Source organism: Zootoca vivipara, chromosome 1 (genome assembly GCF_963506605.1).
Source record: "Zootoca vivipara chromosome 1, rZooViv1.1, whole genome shotgun sequence".
Taxonomy (NCBI): Eukaryota; Metazoa; Chordata; class Lepidosauria; order Squamata; family Lacertidae; genus Zootoca; species Zootoca vivipara.
This window is the reverse complement of record NC_083276.1, coordinates 91,846,709-91,863,400: the sequence shown is the minus strand read 5'-3', so window position 1 is coordinate 91,863,400 and position 16,692 is coordinate 91,846,709. Positions and strand designations below refer to the sequence as shown.

Sequence of the window (16,692 nt, the reverse complement as noted above, 5' to 3'; positions counted from 1 at the left end):
ACTGAGGTTTCTGTACGTGTTTTGTGTGTGGCTTATTTGTGTAATAATAAATCATCCAGATGCAGCACCTTAGAGTGTTCAAAGTGCTTCATGCTGATTATCTCAGTAATTCTTAACAGTAACCTAGTGCTACTATCGTGATATTATCATCATATTTTCAGGTCTTCTTGAGGGGGCAATGAGGAGAGTGTGGGCAGGTGCTAGCTATCATTGGCTCCTCCGCTGCATGCCTGTGATAAGCTTGCAAGCCTTTGTGCATTGGAGGGTGAATGCTTTACTCGTGGAGGCTCTCCACATAATTTAGAACCCCAGAGATACGATAGAGAATGCAGAAGTAACTGGTACATCTCTGCTCTGCCCCACATGAGGTGAGAAGGAGGCCTGGGTAAAGCTGTAGTGGCTTGCCTATGGCTTCCTGGTGAGATCACCTAGTGCAGGTGAGATTTGAGCTGGAGGCATTCACAGCTCATTCTTCACCACTGTGCTTTTTTTGCTTTTTTGTGCTTGAATAAGAAGATATTATTATTTATGGAAGCTTCTTTTGCTCAGGCTTCCTAGGTCAGTTCTTACTACAGTACTGTTCTGCCAAAAAAAGGGGGGGGGGGTATTCACCATCTAGTTATGTTGGCTTGGGGTAATCCTGCCCATGTCCAGTAGATGGTGCTAAACATACAGTTAATAATACAATTCCTCATATCTTGACTCTTCAGCATGTATGTATAAAACAGGTTTGTTTGTTTTTAATGGAGAGAAATAAAAGGTAACAAATTTAGATAGGTGAGCTTAAGTCTAACTGGACTACATTTGGAAGTAAATATAAATGCACTATTGAAAAGTAATTACAGTAGTAATTTTTAGAAATGGCAGTTTTGGACTCCTGTTTCGTTGGTTGAAAAGCACACCACACCAAATGGCTCATCTGTTACTACTGGGATCCAAGACATTGTGGCTTCTCCACCTCTAAAGTGATCTATAAACAGCAAAGCACACTTACACACGCAAGACATGGAACTTAAATGCTTCCCCGTTTGCTACAGAGGGAAAACATATATATATATTTTGCCACCTTGTATCATATATTTTATTAGAAATTGATGGAAGGATGGCTTTTTAATTTTTAATTTTCTAAATCTATAGCCAGTGTCCCTAATTCTGAAAGAACTTGCATCCCTGATTAGTATTTTTTATTGTATTTCTTTCTTTCTATTTTCTGCTTACAGGATCTGTTTTGAAGAAGTACAGCCTGCCTTCTGGTGCCAAAAGTTCTGGGTAAGAATTTCAGTGGTTTTCACATTTCTAGAGCGAAAGAATACTGATAGCTTTTGGAATATGCACACATTTTGAAATATTGCCCTCTCCACGCTTTTTTGAGGCAACATTGACTCTTGCTATTAGCAATATCAATTTTGCTCAAAACATTCCTTGCAGACTTACAAAAAACTGCAGTATATTTACCAGCCCCTTGAGGCTTCTCCGCTGATTGTCCCTTTTGTTCTCTCTTTCCACCTGCCTACCTTTAAGGCCAACTAGATACCAGCTGAAATGTATGGATGCATTTCGTGTACCTTTTAAAAATGTAAATAGCAGGGTGTGGTTGCGGGGGGCAGGCAATAGCATAATGTCTCTCCACAAACTGCTGCGGGCATGAGAGGAATTTGTGTGTGTGTGTGTGTGTGTGAACATTTTCCTCCTGTGGTAATAGCAGTTTCAGGGGTGACTTTTCACAGCTTTCCCACATGCTATGCTCCTGAGCAATGTATTAAGTGTATTGTCTAGTTTGGTCCATGAATTCATTCCTATATCACTGGGAAGTGCTGAGTCTAAGTTGCCCACTATTCTTTTCTTTTTTCAAGTTAAAAGTGAAGGCAAGGCAAGTGAGGCCCAAAGCAATTGCTTTTCAACTCAAGGCAAGGCAAGTGAGGCCCAAAGCAATTGCTTTTCAACTCATGTGATTTCTGAGACCATCTATATTTCTAGTTGCCTACAAAAATCTTCACCATGACCTTATTTTATTCAGAATTATCAGGTTGCCCCCATATTGGCATCTTTACATTGATGTGACTGCTCCTTGGGCTGAGTCCATATGTGGTTTTTCTTAGTGTTCTGATACGTTGTGGAAGCAGAAAGAGATGGGCACAACTTGTTGGCTTATGGGTAAGCTGTTGTGTGAAATGCACATGGCCCAAGAACGTTTGTTTCGTTTGCTTGCCTGAAAACCACAGCTTCAACTTCATCACTCTTGATTATCTCCTGCTAATGTGTGGTTGTATATTTGCTGTTGAAATAGGCCTTGTCCATATTAATTTGCATGGGTTTGGATCATGCTATAGTATTGGCTCATATTTCAAGGCTGTTTATGAATGAGAGCGACCAGCTCAGTTGACTTGGTATTGATGGTTTTGTCACTGAAGTAGCTTGTTCCTTGAGTATGAGCAGAGATGGGCCAACACTATGAAGATGTTTTAATGCTGGTCATTTAACTCTGCACCTTAAATGTAGCAGCAGGTTGCTGGAAGGCAACTTCCAGCTTTTGATTTAGAGTTGCTTTTGTAAACATGTTTATGGCTGAATTTTCAGAATTGCAGATTCTATGAATTTTCATTCTTAAATTTTGGGGGGCAGGGGCAGAATTTAAAAGATTATGGTGTAAAACAAACCTCGGTCATCAACTAGGTGTCCTCAAACCACACGATTTTTCACCTTGTGATATTTTTTTTTAAAAAAGAGGGTGTCTCTTGGCTTTTAAGATTTGGAGGGAGTACTAGTAGATCAGTTAGCTGCACCAGTTGACTGGGTCACTCTGTAGGCAAAAGGGGGACATATTCCACGTTTCTGATGTGCCAGGATTTCAAATTGATTCCAAAATCCAGCCAAGCCAAAGAGTGACAGAGGCACCTGTCATTGCTACAGAAGAAATTCCATGTATGCCTGCACCATAACTTGCCATTGAACTCCTTTGTAGGTGCCTGTGTTAAATTTTTACAGAAAGTATGCATGTAAGCAAGCTTTGCTGCCGTATAGAACTTCCATTGTGGTTCTTGATGCTGAAGGACTGGCCCATCTCTGTTCTAAATGCACTTTTTTATATGCTCTGCAAAACAATGATTGGATTTTCTGCAAAGCTATGTCTGACTTGGGCCCTTTTGTAAAGAGTATGACTACCCGCTTTTGGATGAATTGGCCAGAGGCATCTAAATTGTTACAGAAGTCCAGTTAAGTTAGGGTGCTATTTATTAGAGAGTTAGGGGGTCTGTATTAGTTCCTTTAGTTCCTATTTTATTCTAAACAAAGTTGGGCAATTTCTTAGATAACTGAAGGAGAAAGTTGAGAAGATCACCCAGTTCTGCTGGAGGATTGTTACAGAAAGATAGACAGTTTTATCAGATTTTCGATGGTGGTGATTCTGCTACGTAGTGGAATAATTCATTGACATCTGTTCAGTAAGAGAACTTCTATTGTATGTGCCATTTAAATTGTTCATTGTTACTTATGAACAACCAGAACTGTCAAAGAGCATGCTTGTATGTGTTGTGTGCATATTAGATGAAGGCATCTGGCAAAATGGTGTTCCATTTTGGGAGGAACCTATGGCAGTGATCATTATGTAAGCAGCTACTCTGCATTCCTTTTTTAAGGGCACTCGTGACCTATCAATCAACATTGTTCCGTACTTTTCCATATACCCAGTTGTTTACTTTATGTTTTGTACATAGGTATGGATAAAGTGCAAAATGTAATTTCTGATTGTGTCTGGTCTGAAGGAAATTAATATACTAAATGTGGTACATGTTCCTTTCAAGTACTCAAAAGGGATGGCTGGCAAAAGTCAAGCCTCTGCTTCCTAGTATTTTCATATGACATATGCCCTCTTCAAACTTGATAAGAGGTACATGCATAATGTAACTGTACCTTAGAATTTTTTTAAAGTGAAAATAGGTTCTCAAAAAGGACACCATATTGTCTACCGCAGGGGTGGGGAACAAGTGGGGGTGGGGAACAAGTAACATTCTCTCTAAATATAGCTATATTAATTACTGAGCTCTGATAATATTGTTTCCTTTCCAGTGGTAGAGTTACTGTTCCATCGGTAGAGCAACGACCAAGCATCTGGGGCGAATGCCCACCCAAGTTTGCTACAAAACCCAATCGGGTCATAGTGCGAGAGGGACAGACTGGTAAATTCTCCTGTAAGATAACAGGACGACCTCAGCCTCAAGTCACTTGGTTTAAGGTACAATACCTGAGAGGATTTCCAAATTCACCTCTCCTAAAGGGGATGAAACCCAAAGCCTTGTTTATTTGAACTTGTGTACTTTGAAGTATCTTTAGCCACAGTTTTGCTCAGCCAGATTTTACAAAGTTTTCAACCTGACCATGAAAACTTCGTTTCCTCAATCTTATTCCCCTGTGAGAATAAATTATGGGGATACATGTCAGAGCACTCCCATGATAAATTATTCAAGTAAACACACCGAAAGACATGGAAAACCTGCAGTGGAAGTATGTTCTGTAACCTTGTACACAAAATTAAGTTGAGATATCTTGGGGAAAGTATTGCAATAACCTTTTAATTAATCATAAATTTATAAACCTTTACATACTGAGAACTCAGAAATGGCAACTATACTGCAAAATACACATGCACATGTGCACAGACATACGATGAATCTTATTCAGTTCAGTGGCAAGCAGAAATTGTTGATTAGAGTCACAGGTGGCGTTTGAGTGCCAACCCTAAACAAAAACCTAAAATGGAGAGAGGGCTCAGAAAACTTGTAAACCCGGATATGCCTGAAATAGCAGGGTGAACATTTGGCAATTTGACTGGCAGGTTGGCGTTTGATGATGGGTGGGTGGTGAATCTACATCCAGATTGAAAACTTTGAGCTGAAGCCAAATGAGCTGGCTGTCATCTCTAAACATTGGGTGAACTCTGATGTAATGTTAGTGAGAAAAGTTAGAGAGCTGGCAGTGTGTAGGCGGGAGCCCAACAGGTAATGCAGAAAGCCCTAACTGGCATTTAATTATTATAATAATAGCAGTTGTGCTAACGATTGTGCAACAGATTTCACAAATGCAATGATCCAAGCACGTGTGTGACTTGGCTGCTGTGCTGTGCTAAAAACAGGGCTCTGGCATGTGGCATGACTGTTGTGTGAATGGGCTGCTACAACTGGATATCACACAATATATTTAGAACCATGGCTAGCATGGGACCCTGCTTCCCCTTGCTATCTTTCGATAACCAAGATTCGCCAATAGCCTCACAGATACGATGGAATTCAACACTGCAATCTTTCTGTTAGTGCAAGCATTTTTGCTTGCCACACGGAACAATCTCCCATCTCCTCCCCTTGTATGCTGCTCTGTGAGTTCTTCTGACCTTCCAAATGAGATTTGGGGGAGGACATGGGGTGGGGAGAGGGGAAGCCCCATTGTGCTAGTGGGAGTCCTTGTGCTGGCTTCTGCTAGCATACCTGGTTAGTTGAATCCAGACCACTGTAATTGAGACTGAATTTAGTTTGCAAACTATTTTGCAAGGGCTAGGTTTGCAGGCTGTGGATGAATGGGTGGCCAGATCATAAAACTGAGGAATTAATACTCACCTAGATTGCGGCATCTAGAACAAGATGCTGAACCATGTGCAGGAATTTGAGTCAGACTCTCTAATCTGGCAAATATGTCTTTTGACTGAAGAATTCACAAAGTTCTGGCTTTGGGTTATGGCAACTGAGCCTTAAGATGTCCATATTCTGAGTGTGTCTTATGCGTGGTGTAAATCAGATTATCTGGAATGCCTGAGGTCTGGTCGCTTGGGAGTATTCTAGTAGCATATAAACATGCCACAGAGAGCAGTGGGCTGAATTGTAAAAGCAGAAAAATAGCAAAGGATGAGGTGTTAATTGGCTAGGCGTTGGTTCCCCCTCCCCCCCCCCCCCCAATTAATGAATGTATCTGTACACCTTTGATATTTTTCATGATGCATGTAGGGTGAAATTCAGGTGCAGAAAAATGATCGTTTCAACATGTTTGAGAAAGCGGGCATCCAGTTTTTGGAGATCCAGAATGCTCAGCTGGTCGATGCTGGAATTTACACTTGCACTGTGATGAATAGTGCTGGGAAGGCTTCTGTGTCTGCAGAGCTCATGGTTCAAGGTACCGTATGGTTAAAATAGACTAAAAGAGAAAGAATGCAGGCATGCCAGCTAAAAGTTTTCCGAGAGTTGAGCCAATTCCTCCCCATCAGTCCTCCTCTCCCTCCTCCTCCTCCTCCTCCTCCACCACCTCCTCCTCCTCCTTTCTTGAATGACATTTAAAACACACACATGCATTTAGATTTTTTAGAAAAGCCTTGTATTTTAATCTAGAGGAAATGAGGTGCAGAAAGATCCAGCCTGTTTACTCTTCATTTTTAGTCATCTTGGAAATCCTGAATTCAGTCAGGGTAGCTGAACACACAGACACCAGTTTCAGAGTTGCGTTGTGAATGGAAGTATTGGACATGGGCTGGTAATACCTGGACCCAAATTCTCATACAGCCAGAAGGCAGAACACCAGGCAGAATCACAACATGGCTATCTTTCTCTTCTATTTCTAAATACTGGTTGGCTTCCCACTTTTAGAGGGTTGTTGTTAGAGTCATTCAGACGCCCAAGACTTTGATTACAAAGGCAGCATTATATATTTAGCATACTTGTCTTTATCAACTCATTTTACAACTTCAAGCCCTCATTTGTAGTCCTTTTCATTACCCCACAGAATCAGATAATAGGCTAACATAAACTGTTACACAATTGGAACTCTTGTTATTTAAAGCAAAACCATGTAGACCTCTTGTATAGATAAGCTCTTTCCAAGCTCCCCCCACCTTATTTTTCCACTGGGAAGGGGAGTGAATGGCCTCTTAAGTTGATTGGATCATAAAGTGTTGCTTCATCTGTAGCGACAGCTGAGTGTTTTCAAAGCTTCTCTGCATTATCTGATCATCATCTTTCAGCTATAGTGCAGTTCTTTTGTTCTTTCTTCCTCTCTCAAAAAATAATAATAATTCCACAGTAATATTGTTTTCTAGGCTGGGATGCACCCAAATATGCTGTAGATGCAGCATCTTTTTGGATCTGGGAGAGCATTCCATAGCTGGGGAGCCTGAGTTCTTGCTTATTCCTTGGCAAATATTGAATTTAATCATGGATGATCAGAAAACCTATTACTGTAAACTCCCCACCACTTGTGGTTGTATTCTGGGAATGTCAGATTCTGCTCCATTATCCCTTAGCTTAGATGCTTTAGAATTATACAGCTGCCTAAGGTACACACACTTTCTGTGGATATTTTATATATTTATTGCATTGATAAACCTACCTTTTCTCCAAGGAGCTCAAGGTGGTGTACCTGGTTCTCCCCCCTCCTCATTTAATCTGCACAGCAACCCTGTGAGGTCACAGTTAGGCTGAGAGGCAGTGATTGGCCAAGGTCACCCAGTGAGTTTCATTTCTGAGTAGGGATTTGAACCCTGGTCTCCCAGGTCTAACCACTACACCACACTGTCCCTGATCCCAACTGAGTGCTGTAATTTAAATTTTTTTGGGGGGTGTGTCCTTCTTGTATACACAAAACTTGTTGTGTGAATAATAATAATAATAATAATAATAATAATAATAATAATATATTTATTTATTTATTTATTTATTTATTTATTTATTTATTATTTCTCCCCGCCCATCTGGCTGAGTTTCCCCAGCCACTCTGGGCGGCTTCCAACCAAATATTAAAAACAATACAGCATCAAACATTAAAATCTTCCCTAAACAGGGCCGCCTTCAGTTGTCTTTTAAAAGTAAAATAGTTGCTTATTGCCTTGACATCTGCTGGGAGGGTGTTCCACAGGGCGGGCGCCACTACCGAGAAGGCCCTCTGCCTGGTTCCCTGTAACCTCACTTCCCGCAGTGAGGGAACCGCCAGAAGGCCCTCTGTGTTGGATCTCAGTGTCCGGGCTGAACGATGGGGGTGGATGTTTGCAGCATGAGGCAGAAAGGCCTAGGTAAGCGGTTGGTCAAGTTTTCCTGAGGGCATACCCAGCAGTGGCCTTTTGCTTTCTGGAGCACAGGATTTAAAATGTGACCTGGTTTCAAAATGGTTCGTTATTCAACATCATCTATATAATCTTGTTTCTGAATTTTCTGGAAAACACAGTTGCAACCAAGGCCAGCCCCAAGTTTGAGTGGAGGGCCCCCTTCTCTGTCAGTAGGTCCTGCTGGGCTTAGCTGGCTACAGTGACAGCACTGCAAGTAGTTGGGCCTAGTTTCATCATTTAACTGTCCCACAGTGCCCCAGAGCAAAGCTGCTTCACAGGCACTGGAGGAAATGACAGATCCTGTCACCTGGTGGTACAGAACAGAAAATGAAATTAAGAGGGTGGAGTGCAGGCATAATGCTGTGGGCCCCTTCCAGGGCTCAAGTAGTGCCCTTCGGAGGCCAGATGCTGATGCTGATCATAGCCAGAGCAGCAGGAAAAGATGAATACCTGCTTAGGTCTTGTGGTCTGAAGGCAGGATATCAGTCAAGTAAGTGACAATTAATTAAAATGTGAAACAGAAAGCAGCAAGAAGCCAGTACAGAGGTACGGCTTCATCCCTGTTTGAGGTAGGGATGAAAACACCAAAATATTCATATTGTGACCATATAAGGCCTTGAATCCTGATCATGTTAGAGGCAGTGAGTTTGTGCTTTTCAAATCTAATCAAAACCAACCAAGGCAATCCATGGCCACAGGGGATAAAACTTGAGGATGGAAGTCAGCACTCAAGTAAAGGGCAGTATACAGCTCCAAAGCACAGTACAAGCATAAACCTACATATGAAATGACATTCCTCCTCTCAATAGTTACGGTATGTTGCACATAGCTACATTTTTGCAAAGGTCCACTGCAATGGGGGTGGGATGTTTTTCAGCAATTTTTCTAAGTTTCAGTTGGTGATCTCTTGCTGAGTCAAGGATAATTGTGTTTGTGATATTGTATGCAATTTGGATATGGCTGTCATTCAAAACCTCATTTTAAATATGCCCAGAAACCGTTTTCCGCAACTATTTAAAAACTGAAAAATGAAAAAAAGACTTAGTTTGGGATAGTTATAAATCCCACCAGCATTTAAATTGAACACTTGGCTTTTAGATGAGGAAGAGATATTTTCTTTTTTCTATATCACTGTGCACTCATTCTGGAAATAGAACAGGAGAGGCACTGAGGATATCTCCAGTCTGATTGTTATGAGCCCTGAGGAAATGCCTTGGAGAGGCTGGTAAAACCAGGACGGGGGGGTGGGAGGAGCTCAAGCAGTTAGAGGCTGATGATCCCAGGAGGGGTAGGGTGGGGTGGGGGAGACCCAGTGAGCCTGGATGGGCTGTGAAAGTATCAGAGTAGTCAAGGGAGGTCATGGCAGATGGTGTGGCTCACAACAGCTCAACCTGAAGCCCCTGCTCTGCCTCATACATTGCTGAGCAATCCTCTCTACTGCCGAGCCTTCAGAGGTGACATCAGGTGACAAGTCTGAATCCCAGCCAGGACTGTCTCCAGCTCCATTGCCTAGGACATGAACAGACAGCTCAGGCCCAGCCCACGAGAAGGACTTCTCATTTGCTTGCCAAGCCCAAATATGCTTTCCCACTCCTTATACATAGCTGCCAGGTCTCTCGTATTCCCTGGGAAACCCCCGTTTTTCCAGCTGTTCCCAGCCGGAAAAACAGATTTTTTTGTTTTTCCCCGGTTTATTCTGGCACGGTGGCCATTTTGGAACTGGGCGGAGCATGCTCAGAAGCGACTTTTGATGCTGCTTTGCCCAGTTCCAAAATGGCTGCAGCGCGACTTCTGGTGCGGTGGCCATTTTGGAACAGGGCAGAGCAGCATCAAAAGTAGCTTCTGAGCATGCTCCGCCCAGTTCCAAAATGGCGGCAGCGCTACTTCCGGTCTGCTACTTCCGGTCCAGTCCCTTATTTCTCAGGCCGGAACTTGGCAGCTATGCTTATAATGGGAACCCAGAAGGGTGTGTCAACTGTTGAGTCAATTTTATAGCTTGCTTAGCTATGTCTTATACCTGCAGTGCCTTTAATGCTTCTCTTGCCTTTGTACGGTACTGATCTGAGCATTCAAGTTTATTATTATTATTGATTTATGATTTTCAGTTATATACATCTCAATAGTTTTAAATCATTTTAACATTTCAAAACTCTACTTCCTTCCTTCTCTTTCTGCAGTTCCTTAAATTTATTTTTATCATTTCCTGCATATTCTAAATTAACTTATTGTTTTATTAATCTACTTTAATTATATACTCTTATGAAACTACAGGTTATTACAATAATCCTGCCAATATCCTTAGCCCTGAAATAAATTATTTGTATATGGCCTTTCTGAACGTCTCAGTCTAACAAGGGGCTAGTCTAACCAGGGGCTTTTTTCTTCTCAGTCCCAGAAATAATTTGGTTGTGGTCACATTATCATTTAAGCAAGGCAGGCAAATATTTGTGCGGCTGGAAGTGAATTGTGTTCTGCTAACTCAGGGACAAATGAATATAATCTAGGGCCACCATGAATTCTCAGTAATATCAGATATTGTGTCTTGAAAACAAACTGCAACATATATGCTCTGCTTAACATTCCAATATCATATTTTTTTAAATGCTTCATCATTTCAGGTTCTATTAAGAAAGACGTGCACACTCATCCTCCTTGGTATGTTTTTCAACTCCCTCTACCCACATTTTGATTTTCATCCTTTTAAGAAAATAAACAGTAAGGTTACTGTTTATTTTCTTTGTATGTCAACAGGTCTTTTGCATTGTTGAGTCCATATGGCCTAATAATGGTTTACAAATTCCATAGGATCCCTCTTCTAATCTGGATATTCCATATGTGAGGAGGAAAATTTGTAGATAAATGCTTAATGGGGCTCCTGCTTCTGTTTGTGTAGGTTCCTCATGCAATGTAGAATCCTGATTTTCCAAGGTTCTAAGTCTCATGTGGGGACCCAACATAAGTACAGGAGGCTCCCTTCTTCAGACAATCACCCTTCATAGAGGGTGATGGAAGGAGGGATGGAACTAGCATGCTCCTCCCCACAGTCCTCACCTCTCAGGTGGACTATCCTATACTAGAAGAATGCCTGAATATGGCTAGGGTTTTCTATGGTGGACTTCCTAACTCCTTGTGGATGCAGGTCATATAAGAAGTTTAGTGGAACCACAAGGGGTAGTTCTCTTTGGGTGAAATTTGCTCTGCCTGGCCTCCCTGCATCTGCCTGAATGTGTTTTGGTCTGGAATGCAAAGATAATGCATTGGGTGCCCAGGGTTCAATCCCATGGATGCTACTCCCAAGGTAAGGAGAGCAGAGAGAAAAGCAGGGAAGCTTCCTTTGTCCCTGACCACAGTGAGAGGGCTGGACTGTTTGTTGGAAGGCTGATCAGCCACAGCTGCAGTATGATGTTGGAGGCCAAGGATCTGTTAGTAGCCATGAAGGCTTGGATTGTCAGTCTTCTAACAAGCAGCACCACAGTGAGTTGATGCCTCTTGGGGCCTGCAAGAGGCAGATAGCCCACTGTGAGTACAGTATATGGCGCATACTTTAAAAGTCAGGGTAGCAGGGGTGATGAGGACTCTGGGTGTGCCTTTAGTGGCAGCAGATAATAGGATAGAGGAGATTTAGGGTGCTGTTCCTCCCTTTCTGTTCTATATATGAAGCCCTGAGACTTTAACAGTGACCACTAGATGAGTGGTCAAAATGTACGTTTAATAATAGGCTTTTATTTGCTTCCCATTCCCACAAACCCTCACTCCATGGGCTCATGAAAGAACTGAATATTTCATAGTAGGCTCTTAATACATAAATAAAAAGAATTAAAAACCCACAGTTTAAAACTCCATGAATCATCCATTTGGCCACGTGCTCTGAAGCTTATAATTATTATAGTTACTATTGATTACTGATAAAGTGCCTAAAATTGCAAGGTGCTGTCACAAAATTACACCAGAAGGTGTACATTTTAAAGCTTTTTAGTTACAGAACAGCAGATAAATGGTGCAGCAAATCAAGTGCCTGTTCAAGGTTTTATTTCATTAATGGATTTCTATGCCACCTTCAGCAAAAATCCCAGAGCTCAAACCAATGACCACAAGGCACAAGAGGCTTATAAAGTTGCCTTGCACTGAGTCAGTCCTTTGGTCCACCCTAGTTCAGAGCTGTCTACTCTGACTGGCAGCTGCTCTCCAAAGTCAAGGGCAGGGGTAGACAGCATGGTGCCCTTTAGACTACAAAACGCATCATACCTGACCATTGGCCATGCTGCCTGGGATTGATTGGAGTTGGAGTCCAGTAAATCTGGAGAGTATCACACTGCCTACTCTGGTTTAAGACATACCGGTAGCTCTCCATTTTGAAATCATTAAAGTGTAGGTGCTGAGAATTGAACCTTGGAACCTCCTGCACTTTAAGCTATGGCTTCTCCTTATCCCTTGTAATAGATTAGTTGGTCTTGTAAGAAATGGCTTATACGGTATCATTCATGTGGTAGGTGCAGGATTGAGTGCTTGAATGCTGTCCCTGCACATACAAGTAGCATGTCAGGAAGAAGGTTTGCACACTTTATATAGACTACAGCTCCTTTTTTTGAACACAATGCATATAACCTGCTTTAAAAGAGATTAGTAAGCCATTTTAAAGAGATTTGAAGAAAGGCATGCCAACTTCTTGTGAATTGTTCCGTGTTCTTAAGAAACTTCCCTCCTCTCTCTTTAGCATGCCAACAAAATGCAACACCTTTACAAAACCCACCATCACAACCAAAGCTATTGAAACGTCCGAGTTCAGAAAAGCCACTAGCAATGGAATTGCTAAAGGACTCAAATCCACTACCACAGAACTTTTGCTTGAACCCAAAGAAAGGCCAGCCATAAAGAAAGAGATCCCTCTCACTTCATCCAAAGAAACCAAACAGAATCAATTGGAAGAGGTGAAGGAACCCCATATAGAGGCACGTAAAGAAGAAGGGAAAGGTTGCAGAGTCCTGCAAAAAACATCAAGCACCATAACTCTACAGTCTGTTAAAGTACAAGCTGGACCAAAGGCGCAAGTGAAGGCAGCTTCCTCTGGACAGGAAGATGATGGGAAAAAGCCAAAGCAACCACTCACAACAGGCTGGCAGGCTGCCCCGTCTATCAGACCAAGTGGTTTGAGGACTAAGGAATTAGATGACCATGTTGGGTTAAAGAGAAGCATAACTGATGTAAAGAGGGAGACTCAAGGGATCGCTCCTCAGTTTGAGTGTCGCCCACAAAGCCAAGAAGCACTTGAAGGAGAAGTGGTTACATTCAGATGCAAAGGTAAATAGGAGAAAGGCTTTGCCTACAGTTGCAACAGCTGCATTAGGTAGTAAAATACTGAGGCTAGTAGAAGGATCTGTACAACTTTGCAATGCAGGAGGGGCATCAGATTTGTGGATGCTTCTCCATGATGATAAAAACGAAAATGCATAAAACACCTCTCTCCAAGAAGAAAACTAGCAATATAGGGAACAAGCTGGACTAGCCCCCCTGGCCCTGCTCAATGGGGAGGGGGGGATTCAGAATTGCTATCTCCAACCTGCTGGCAGAGGAGGGAGAGGGAGTGCATGCATGTGATTTCTCTCTCTGAGTGGTTTCACTGCATGTGTGCATGTGGTTGTGGTATGTGTGTGGTGCTAATTACATCTTTAAATTGAAAATGTACCCACAGGCCCCCAAAATGTTGGGGACCTGTGAACTAGATGTCCCATTGGATAGTTTCCACCATGATTTTCTATTTTTGCCTTAAGAATTTTCAAAACTAGCTTTTCTCCAAACAAAGTGTCATGTCATGTGTCTTCCTGCTAAGAACACACAACAACCCATTTCATTCTGCCCACTATATTCCAGCCTGATGAACTTTTTAGTTTGCTAAATGATGGGTGATGTCAGTGCTCTGTGCTTTTTCAGTAACTAGAAGTTGGCTGGCTTCTCTTTAAAGCACAAGTAGCTGTACTTTCTGGCCATATTCACCCTTGACCCAACCTTTTGGGTGGGTATGACCACAAGTGGGTGAGGCTACCCCACACTTTCATACCCATAGACACTCTTTCATGCACTCAATATGTAACATTAATATATTTTAGTAACAATGCACCTGTGATGAACTAGTTTCAGGAAAGCCCAAGGCAAATGTTGAATGGTTCAAAGAAGGATGCCAAATGGAAGCAGGAGATGAAGTCCAAATATACGAAGAGGATGGAACCCATTGTTTGTGTCTGAAAAAAACTCAGTTGGAAAACAGTGGGTCTTACTGCTGCACAGCCTCCAATGCTCAAGGCCAGGCTTCAACCAGGTGGATATTAACAATAAAAAGTAAGTATATTTTTGGTGCATGATTGGCACAGATGATTGTTTCACTTGTACTTGTACTCACTTGTACTCACTTGTGCTTTTACTGCCACTTTCCCCCAATTTTTGCTGCTGAATTGAAGCAGATGTGCATCGTGTTTTCTTCTTTCCCCCAATTTTTGCTGCTGAATTGAAGCAGATGTCCATCATGTTTTCTTCAGATTGACATTTGCTTCGATTCAGCACTAACAAGTGGGTTTCCCCAGGGAAAGCGGCAGGGCAAACAGAAAACCACTTAACCCCATGCTTTCTAGGCATGGGGCAAGCCAAAGTGTGGACGAACACCGAGAAGGGGCTGTTGGTCTAATGGTACCCATTACGGCTGAGTTGTGACCTATCATTTGGCATTTATACATAATAGACTGCAACACTTTATGAAGTCCTTAACCAATGTGACCTGACATTTGACAGCGAAACTTTTATTTATGTATAGCTAGTAACTGTTTTGCTGTCTATTGTGGGAATTACTTTTCCATTCTGAAACAGGTTACTGCTGCTGGATTTTGCAAGCCTTCTGTTTATAGTGTATCTTCCTTTGCTTTGATTTGTAGGGCCCAAAGTGAAGGATGTCGCTCCTCATTTTTCCACCATTTTGAAGTCATGCAGTGTGAGTGAAGGACAGGATTTTGTGCTTCAATGCTTAGTTGAGGGTACCCCTGTGCCTGAGATCACTTGGCTCCTCAATGGTAAGTCTTGGTCAGAAAAAAATGACCACCCCACTGTCTGTTTCTTGCAACATTGCTAACACTTTGGTTACCAGCATCTACATATGAACTGGGGCAGTCAGTCAGTGAGGGCGTGGCCAGGGGGCTTTGATCAGAACATAGGAAGCAACCTTAAACTGTCTTAGACCATTAGCCCATTTAGCTAAGTATTGCCTGCACTGACTGGCAGCAACTTTCTGGCATCTGAGATCATGAAGTGCTGCCACCGGTTGGTGTACAGAGCTAGATGGACCAATGGTTTGACCTGCTTTAAGGCATCTTTCTGCATTCTTATCATTGGAAGGTACACACAAACTGTCTGAGATTAGTAGAGGAGTTCACGCTGGCCACAGGGCAGATTTTTCTTAAAAGGCTGCTCTCCCATCACAGTTGCCTACAATATGTGGCATGACTAAGATCTGGCAAGGCGTTCTGGAGGGGGGAAAGAAAACATATTTGCTGCTGTTTTGAAGATTGTCCAGTAGAGGGTATTTGCGACAAGGCTGCATTTTTGTTGTTTGCTTGTATGGCCATGAGCTTTATTGCAACAGAATGCAGATTTTAGGAAATGAGATTGAATGTTTTGTTAGTATATATGGTTTATTTCATAAGATTTAAAAAAGAATAAAAAACATACAAAAGTTAAAATACTAAAAACAAATTAAGATTACCTCAATTTTCTAAGCGTTGGGTTAAGCTTGTCTAAACAGGAATGTTTTTAGCAGGCACCAAAAATAATACAGTAAAGGCACATTCTTGATCTCAATAAGCAGGGAGTTCCAAAGTTCTTGTGGTTGATTATCAAGAAAAGTGAATATCGTACCATATCTTCTCATTTCCTCTATTTCCTATATAAATCTTTGGTTAAGAGGTATGTTCTTAATTACCAGAAGAAGCACGCTGCAGTCAGTGCTGACTACTATCCAGGGGAAGATCATCCCCTCACTGTATGTAGCACTGTGGAGAAAGCCTCTTCTCTGCTGGGCATCTGCAGGCCATGATGCAGTTAACAGGGCCTCCTTTTGCTGATTGCAGTAATCTGGCTGTTTTCTCAATACACATATTGATCTAAAGTTGTTATCATAGGGTCAGCAAATCTTCTTAGCTATGATCTTATTTTGCTTTACTTTAATGGACAGAATGCATCTTATCTTCAGTGAGTGCCCTACTGCCTCTGATGGGAGAGGTGTTTTACTGAATATTTTGATACTCATCCCTTTTGTGAGAAGGGAGCAGCTCAGTGGTAGAATGCAAGAAATCCCAGGCTCAATTCCCAGCATCTCTAGATAGGTCTGGGAAAATTCCCCATCTGAAATCCTGAAGAGCCACTGCCAGTCAGTGTAGACAGTGCTGAGCTAGATGGAGCAAGTGTTGGACTCAGTAATTGTGGACGGTGTTTAGTTTATATGCATTTATTCAAATCTGTAGGTTTTCTGGTCACAGAATTCCAGACAATTTCTTTGTAAACATTGAGGAAGTAGCTTCCTGAAAATAAAGCCTACTGAGTCCAGTTGCTGGCTTTCTTAGGTAGTCCTATTCTTTTTT

General features: G+C 42.0%; 1 protein-coding gene across 3 annotated transcripts in view; it reads left to right on the top strand.

Annotated features, from left to right (window-relative positions):
* The window catches only part of MYLK (myosin light chain kinase), a 185,879-nt gene that overhangs the window by 64,902 nt on the left and 104,285 nt on the right, over positions 1 to 16,692 (top strand). For all 3 annotated transcript variants that reach the window (XM_060275899.1, XM_035129122.2, XM_060275882.1), the window contains exons 4-10: positions 1,221 to 1,269; positions 4,066 to 4,231; positions 5,991 to 6,156; positions 10,693 to 10,729; positions 12,789 to 13,372; positions 14,204 to 14,407; positions 14,995 to 15,129. In XM_060275899.1, coding sequence (XP_060131882.1) covers positions 1,221 to 1,269; positions 4,066 to 4,231; positions 5,991 to 6,156; positions 10,693 to 10,729; positions 12,789 to 13,372; positions 14,204 to 14,407; positions 14,995 to 15,129 — 1,341 coding nt within the window. The remainder of the gene's footprint in view (positions 1 to 1,220; positions 1,270 to 4,065; positions 4,232 to 5,990; positions 6,157 to 10,692; positions 10,730 to 12,788; positions 13,373 to 14,203; positions 14,408 to 14,994; positions 15,130 to 16,692) is intronic.